The sequence below is a fragment of the Astatotilapia calliptera genome, chromosome 12 (genome assembly GCF_964374335.1).
Source record: "Astatotilapia calliptera chromosome 12, fAstCal68.1, whole genome shotgun sequence".
Classification (NCBI taxonomy): Eukaryota; Metazoa; Chordata; class Actinopteri; order Cichliformes; family Cichlidae; genus Astatotilapia; species Astatotilapia calliptera.
This window is the reverse complement of record NC_137433.1, coordinates 29,258,248-29,266,686: the sequence shown is the minus strand read 5'-3', so window position 1 is coordinate 29,266,686 and position 8,439 is coordinate 29,258,248. Positions and strand designations below refer to the sequence as shown.

Here is an 8,439-nt window from a genome sequence, read left to right as displayed (position 1 = left end):
GAAGCTATGATAGATTTAGACATATGTCTAATAAATAATCCACCAGAGTCAGATAAAATTATAAGGAAAAAAAACTTTTATTGATTCACTCTTCATATCTGTACAAATACCATCAAACTTTGTATGTACATATGACATTTACATAAAAAATACAAAACTATATATTCATAACAGAATTTTGTATTTCTCTTGTGATGTTTGAAAACAAAAAAATGCATTCTGAGGAGAAAAAAAACAAATAAAAAGAAACAAAGTGAAGAAGTCAGATATAGTGTAGAGTATTGCAGTATGTTAGTCCTAGTGTAGCTCTGTGAGAGCAGTACGGAGTACATTGGCAAGAAGACAGCTCACAAATGTTAATGGCACATTGTTTCCAAAGTAATCAAGTATTGCCCAAACTTACCTCTAATGTAGTGAGACAAAATAAAAGCTATATTTAATTATGTCTACAGTCTCCATGTGGAAACAAACCTAAAGGGCTAAAACTGAAGGAAACTTAAAACTAAGAAAAGAAAAAACTAAATGGCTCTTTTTTTCTTTTCTATTCCATCACTGCTGTGTTGCACCATTTACAGTGCTCTTTTGCAAAACCATTGAGAGAATCCCTTTGGTCAGTAATTATAGTTGTAAACAAACCAGACACACTTCTGTACATAAAATGATTGATATATTTCCCAATAAATAAACACACAGCCTAAACATGCATTTATGTATGTGTGACATAAACATCTGTGATAGAGATTTGACAGAAACAAGCGGATTTTTTACAGCTCAGGGAATGCAATTTACAGCTTGAAGAGGACTTATACTTACACGGTACCATGAAAAATAAATAACACTGCTTTTCTTTGGACAAATATATTTCTTCATGATAAAAAAAGAAAGTAAAAGGGAAAACAACAAAAAAGGGAAATGAGTGGTAACACAATATATCATGGTAGGTGATAGCCTGACAATGTAAATGTATAATTTATAAAACACAAAAAGTATAAATAAACATCTAGCAGACTGAACTATATGTATACTTCCTTTTTCTTTAAAAAATAAATAAGCATACACATAATGTACAGTATGGACATGATTCCTTGCCCTAGGACTGTTCCCCTAGTGATGTGAGCCTATCCATCCAGTATAGAAGATAAATGGACATAGGCCATGTAGTCTGAGTCCTCATCTTCCTCATCCTCCTCCTGGTCTTCTGTAATGGCTATATGGGAGAATATATGGTAGCTGTTGTATGAATATGGACCACAACAGCGCAGAATATCACTGTCAAAAAAATAAATCTCACAATTAAGCCACTGGCACACAGCCTCCTTTCTGTTTCTTTCTTTTGTGTATATGATTATGTTTGTGTGAGGAACAGTCTGTGTGACTTGGCAGCAGTAGTTGCTGTGGCATCCCCAATTAATTATACAATGTCCATTTACATAATCGAGCAAGTCAGGGCTGCAACATGAGAAAAAGGAGCGACAATGGAAAGGATCGGCAAGTTGGAGGTTAGGGGAAGGTCACGAGGTGGGTTAAGGGGAGGATGGGAAGCGGGTTTAGGGGCACTGGGGATGATGGTTCCAGTGGCTCAGGTCTCTTTTGAGCAGATTCCTGAAAGCAGACACACATAACACAGAAAAGTGCTTTTGTGTTCTTGGACTCGCTATAGTTTCTTTTCTCTGATTACTAATATTTTCGCTTCTGGCTCAAACGAACAGGGAGGGAGGACTCTGTGTCACAGCCTGACCTTAGCAAGCAGGTCAGAGATCGTTAGCACAGTTCTGAGGTATATTCTTTTTCTTTTTACACAAGAGATTTACATTGGACACATAAAAAAGCACACAAGCAAGCACAAGGGTAACGATACATGAAAACACAGGTAGTCCCTCATTAATCCAAAAGGAGTTTTGATACACGATACAGTCACTGGAAGCGGTATGAATGCGTTAGCTAATGAACGTTTTTCTGATGATGGGATGGGAAGTAAGGGAGCGTGGATCAACAAGCTTATGCTCAATCTGCACACTGTAAATTATGACTTTTAGCCCATGAGGTGATCATAAAGTTGGTCCCTTGGACTTCATTGCAAACCTTAATCACATTATATTAAGCCAGTTAGGAAAAACAAACAAACAACCTTCTAAATAGAAATTTGGAATGTCAATTTGAAACTACCTCAAAGCTGTTGTTAAATTTAGTATTTTGTCTGGAGATTTGTGGGTTAATAAATAGCTCACACTGGTCTATGACAGGCAGTTCACATGAATCTTAGTGTACAAATCCATCATTGTTATCAATGGTACCAATGTTACAATCACCTTATGCACGTCATACGTCTGTTTAAACACATTCTTTTTTTAACTGACGTGTTGGCAGTGTGGTTTATGTCACAAGCGTCAGTGCATTTTGAATAAATTGATTATAGCCAAAAATAATAATAATAATAAAGAAAATAGACCATTTCCAGGGAATTAACAATGTGACCATGGAATTTACAAGCTGTAAAGATTTGGACATTAAACCATTAATGACTGAAAAAATACTGCATGGGATTTAAGGCAACCTGCTCCCGCAGGTCACTAGCATGACCATAGACACACCTATTTTCTCAGAAAGTATAGATCCACTGCAAACAGTTTGCTGATATAAGTTTTTCGCGCATCTTTCTGTTAGCAGGATTTGCAGAATTGGGAAAACGTGAAAAAAAAAACGAAAATTAAACAAAAAAACAACACGAGAACAAAAGCCAGCAACGAGGACAATGTCATGCAAGTTCTTCCATTCCCCAAGTCTTTTCTGCTTGCTTAAGCTGTGGTTGGTGATGTGGCCGGGGTGGGAGCTCAGGGAAAATCAGGGTAGGTGGAAGGTGGGGGGCAATTTCACAGGAGGCTTTTGTTGGGAAAGCAACATAGAATATTGTCTTTTGCTCAGAGAAGGAGGGGAGGATTTTGTTTCTTTCTTTTCTTTTTATATTTTGCTTTTGTAATTTACTTACAGTTGCAAGATCCTAAGTGTTTGACTTCAAGCAGCACCCCCATTGAGCAAGCAGCTTGCTTCATGGCACATTCACTGGGATATGTGGTGTTGTCGCTGGCACACACCGCCTCATCTGTCCTACTCTCCGGACAGGACTCATCGCACAATGAGCAACGGCCTCGGCCCATCCGAGCATCCCACAGACACTTCTTCCCCGTGCTGCACTGGATATCCTCACATGACTTGGCCTCTGGGAGAAGAAAGAAGGAAATAAGGAGAGAGGAAATCTTTGATTAGATGGATTATCATGAATGTTTTTCAAGCAGGATCAAATGACTACCTAGTTTTTTAGAGAATTAGAGAGAATAAAAACTAAATCCTACTTTACGGGATAAGGCCTCGTGGTGTGGAACAGAAAGCTTTGTTTTTAATTAGCCTTTTAAAGACTACAAGACTGAAATTGACTACTATCTGTGTAAGAATCAATCTGACTCAAAACTTGAAGCATGTCTTCATGGCCCCCAGCACTCCCCTGTTTTCCTCCATCTCCCTCCCCCTCTCATTCCCTCTTTCCCAAATGGGAAAGTGCTGCCAACATCAGGAAATAATAAGATGTCTATCATTTCTTGAGCAAACACAAGCAACTACCAAACACACATTCTCTCTAAGACCCCCTCCTCACTGGAATGTTGGCAAAAATGAGCAGTGAATTACTGCAGAGCTGGCCAGAAAGAAAATGCACTCAAACAGTTTTCAGTGTCGGTGACTGCTGCACCTCTCTCTCTCTCTCTCTCTCTCTCTCTCTCTCTCTCTCTCTCGGGGAGTAAAGTCTCACGCTTTCATGCGTGTAGCTGCAGACTTACTGATGCATTTTCCCTCATATGCCACTCCAATAGACCTGCCGAGGAGACAGGTAGCTCTTCTCAGGTGACACGCGCTGGCATAGATGATCCCATCGTTTCCACAGAGGTATTGCTCAGGCGACGTCGCCTCGGGGCAAATCCGATTACACGTCACACAATACGCGTTGTTGGTCTGGTCTACGACGCATGTGGAGCTGCCGGGGCACAAGACGTCACGGCACGTTTCTGGCGAAACAAAGACATTGGGAGAGTTGTGTGAAAATGACACGAAATGCAAGAAATACAAGAAAGCGACGGATTCTTTCTAGCTCGTTCAGCTTTCAGAAATGTGGTGACAGTTACATTTACTTACTCTTGCATTTGCCCTGGTACTGTACGTCCAGATCGGGATGACCTTTGCATTTAGCTTTTAGCAGTGCGCATTCGTCTTTGTAGGTCTTTCCATCAGAGCCGCAGACAGGTCCTTTCCAGGTGATGTTGGAGCAGTCTGGTGCGCACACGCAGCGCGGCTTGCTTCTTCGGTTCAACTTGCACCTCTTTCCGGGCCCACAGTCAACATTGTCGCAGGTTTCTAAAACAAAAGCTCTGTGTTATGTGATGCTAATGAGGATTTCTTTTTCCCCTGGTGTGTATTCTGGCGCGTAAAGTAATGGGACAATTACGCAAACCAGAGCACCAGTTTAATTCATTAACCAAAATGAGTGATTACATGTAATGTGAGAAAACGAAGGAAAATGAGTGCACCTCCACCTTTGCAAGGTATGCAATTGGGAGCTCCGCCATTGAAGATCATCCACCTAAAGAGCGTGCTGTTGGGGACGTCCTCCTCGGTCCAGGACGTCCCCAGTCTTCCACTCCGACAGCACTCCTCCCTGCTCATCCCGGGCATGTAGAGCACCTGGCACCTCCCGTTTTTCCCCTGCTGCAACCAACAGTTCCCAGCTGTAGACAAAAAAAAAAAAAAACCAAAAAAGCTCGAATGCCGCATGTTGGACGTCTAAAAACCCGCTGACCCAGACTCAATATACACACGCAGCCGTATTATCCGAGACGCTCCCTCCCTCCCTTTTCGCCCTCCCGACAGTATTTTGTCTGATTTTTTTTTTTTTTTTTTTTTTTTGCGAGACTGTTAACACTTGCCTATCCCAACTGTGACTGACAGCCCTTACAATGCAGCCATAACCAAAAAAGTAAGAAGAATCTTCGGAGGGGGGTTGTCTTTTATTCCCAGTGTCTGCTTGCTATCACTGGACAGAAACGGGAGCGTCTAGACAGCGTTAAATAGCAGCCAATCTTTCTCCTTTAGAAAACCACGGTTTTTAGGTAACAAGGCTACACACACCACCGTCTCCAACGCCTCACTCACTACGTTATCCCAGACAGCAAGCAGACAATGACTTACTTATAAAAAAAAGCAATGTAAAGTTTATTTCAGAGATATTAAAATGTGATACATAACAGTTTTTCCAGTTACATGCCAAAAATATTACTTCCCACAGACAGTAACAGCATGTTTAAACCGACAAAGACACAAACACATTTTTTTAAATCTTCATGAGATGGTGTGTTTCTTATGCTGAATTGAAATATGTCCCCCGAAACCATGAATGATGGGTGCAAAAGCCTGCATAGGTATAAAACTGCAACTGTGTTTGCATACAATGCAGAAAGGCTACTAGCGGGAAATGTATAAATAACACGCTCACAGTGGATATTCTGAAGTTTGTTGGAGGATTGACAACAACATCGCGGAATGCTAAACGCTCACACAGTTGCAAAAATATGTTCAGGTATTGTGAAAGACTGTCACCAACACGGCGTGGCGGCTGTAGTTCGCGCGCATGGTGACGACTGCAAAACTTGCCATATAATCTCACTTTGAAGTGTCCCACAGGGCACCTGTTTTCTATACGCTTTACGCAATCACTGCCTGATGTAGAGAGACTTTTATCAAGAAACTTTGAAAAGTTTTTCGGTGGCAGCAAGTGGAAGACACCCCGCGAGTTCTGTGACTGACAGCAGTGCACGTTTTAAAAAAGAAAAAAGAAAAAAAGCGAAAGAGAATAAAAGGAAATTGATAAGGAGAGCTTACCTTGAACTTTTTGATGTTCCATGAGGTGACAAAGCCATAAGAACAAGAGAAAAATGCCCGGGTGAAGGTGGTGTTTCAGCATCCCAAACATGATGGAGAGGCAAAGTGAACCACGTATTTGACACAGGCAGCGCAAAAGTAATCTGCTTAAGGTGGCAGTGTTGAATAAGTGTCAGTCTGAGAATGCAGCCTCTCTTTAAATCTATAAGGGGTCTCGGGTTGACTGTCTCTGGTGGGCGGTCTCCTCTTCTATGGGGGTGGGGAAAATTTTTTTTTTCCTTACCAAAGTTCTTTCAATCCCAATCAGGTGACATCGTTACTAGCAACTTTCTCTTTGCCGCAATAATTAAAGGATATGAAAATACTTGAAAGAAAACACCATACTTGGAGCTCAGGCACTCTGCAGAGAAAGAAAGCGCAAGATGGAAAAAAGTATGAGCTGATATAAAAATGTTGTTGTTGTTTTGAAATCAACACTGTTCCCGAAGTTTAATTTTAACCCCTGTGATACTTTCATCACATCATTTATTCACTTTCACGTGATTCCTCGTGGAAAAAGAGCACTCATGGGCTTTGCATCTTCTATACACATGGCGTGGACATGTGCGCTTTAATAATAATAATAATAATAATAATAATAATAATAATAATAATAATAATAATAATAATAATAATGATGATGATGATGATGATGATGATGATGATGATGATGATGATGATGACGATGATGATGGTGATGTGCAGACAGGCCCACTACCAGCATGCCTTTCCAGGCATACCATCAGTCCTTCAAATTAAGGTTACTATTTGGTGGTTACTGATATATATATATTTTTTCCACCAACTGCAGACAAAAGAGCAGATCTTTTTGATGTGAGTTGCCTTTTGGAACACATCCGAGCCCAGACAATAATAGAATTCGTAGTAGTCCGCAGCCGCACTGCTAATGTTAGAACAGACAGTTGTTTGGGTTTCTCTCCCGGGTCAAGCTTTTAAATATAATCAAACCTGTTTCCGAAGAGCCTTCAGACAGAGAAGCAGGGTGTTGCGTTTCACTGAATGAAACACACACACACACACACACACACACACACACACACACACACACACACACACACACACACACACACACACACACACACACACACACACACACACACACACACACTGCTCTCCGCTCACAGACGCTGAACTCCTTCAGAAGTCCTTGCGCGACCTCTTCAGCGGAATTCTGGTTACAGCTCTTCAAATCAAAGTGTCTGCTGTGCGAACCAGACACCAGGAAATTAATTAACTGACGGTCAGGTAGAAGACACTGTGATCTCTTTGTCTGTATCCAGTTAAATACCACTCACTGTACAGTTTATCTCCATGATACTAATATCTGGTATCAAATCTATATTTATGTAAGATTTTAATATAGACCAGGATGTGTGTGTGTGTGTGGGGGGGGGGGGGGGGGGGGGTTGTTCTCTTAAAAAAAGACGTCAACCGTTACTTATGTGATCACTCCTATTACAGACAGATCATTACTGTTATAAGCAATGAGCAATATTAATGTTATTACATTTTTTTAGGATTAGAAACAATAAAAAATACGCTCAAAAGGGGGTTTCCACGATAGCACACACAGGACTCACAAAAACGAATGAACATCATATAAGAAGACAACATGCTTTTTCTGACTGCTTGATTTTCAGTGCAAAACAAGTTTTTAACACAAAACCCCCCATAAAAGACCTTGCAATCGTCTTCATTTCCTTCAGTCAACAATCATGATACAGCAAATATGAGACCAGAACAAATATTTTGACAATTTTCTGCAATCCTTATCAGCTATTTGATCCTCTGATGGCAAATATTTGTATATTTTTAATCTTATTTGAACCCCTCTGCAGAAAATTGTTATCAAAATGATTTTAACTGCATTTCGTTGCCCTGTACCTGTGCATGTGCAATGACAATAAAGTTGAATTCTATTCTATTCTATTCTATTCTATTATAGCTTGTGTTGACTGTTATCAGAGTAATCACCGGAGCTTTATGCACTTTTGCATATTTGGATAAAGACTGAACATTTCAGCCAAGCTTTTCTGAAACATCTTTAAGTAATGAAAACTACTGCAGGTCCCTATAATCAAATATGTATAATCTGTTTAAAGGACACTTTTCTGAATCATGCATAAATGCCACAGATGATTTATGATTTTATCAAGAGACTAAAGTATCTGGTAATAAAATCTTGTGTGGGTGATCAAAAAATTGGCTTTTGATAACAAAATGAACAAATGTGCCAAATAAAGGTTATGTATATATTATATATTACTTTTTTGAGAACTTTTAATTCATTGTGAGACAATTCTTCATTTCAACAAATCAAGAAAACATTCATTTGATCTTAAATTATGTTCGACGAATCATTCAGTGTCTGGTGTGAATGATTTGTGAGATCAGTGTCTTTGAAGATCTGAAGTTTCCAAAACACTTCTCAACATGCAAGCCCTCTTCTGTCCTGTT

The 8,439-nt window shown here is 39.9% G+C and overlaps 2 protein-coding genes across 4 annotated transcripts in view; one reads left to right on the top strand and one right to left on the bottom strand.

The window, feature by feature from the left end:
• LOC113033855 (ADP-ribosylation factor-like protein 15) overlaps positions 1 to 8,439 on the top strand; it is a 158,725-nt gene that overhangs the window by 138,417 nt on the left and 11,869 nt on the right. The window lies entirely within an intron of this gene.
• On the bottom strand, positions 59 to 6,133 carry fsta (follistatin a). 3 transcript variants are annotated; one of them, XM_026188371.2, is made up of 6 exons: positions 5,923 to 6,131; positions 4,575 to 4,772; positions 4,183 to 4,401; positions 3,831 to 4,055; positions 2,987 to 3,217; positions 59 to 1,207 (listed from the first exon to the last, which is right to left on the bottom strand). In XM_026188371.2, the coding sequence occupies exons 1-6, from the start codon at positions 6,011 to 6,013 to the stop codon at positions 1,119 to 1,121; spliced, it is 1,053 nt and encodes a 350-aa protein (XP_026044156.1). In that variant the 5' UTR covers positions 6,014 to 6,131; the 3' UTR covers positions 59 to 1,118. The 3 variants fall into 3 exon arrangements, with proteins under 3 accessions (XP_026044156.1, XP_026044157.1, XP_080164970.1); XM_026188372.2 differs by having other exon boundaries at positions 4,581 to 4,772; positions 5,923 to 6,129; XM_080308844.1 differs by lacking the exon at positions 59 to 1,207 and adding an exon at positions 1,461 to 1,602 and having other exon boundaries at positions 5,923 to 6,133.

Excerpts from the sequence above, each read along its gene's own strand:
- fsta (XM_026188371.2), bottom strand. The coding sequence starts at position 6,013 with ATGTTTGGGATGCTGAAACACCACCTTCACCCGGGCATTTTTCTCTTG. Across the intron at positions 4,773-5,922 it reads GGAACATCAAAAAGTTCAAG|CTGGGAACTGTTGGTTGCAG; the intron begins GTAAGCTCTCCT and ends TTTTGTCTACAG. Across the intron at positions 4,402-4,574 it reads CATACCTTGCAAAGGTGGAG|AAACCTGCGACAATGTTGAC; the intron begins GTGCACTCATTT and ends CTTTTGTTTTAG.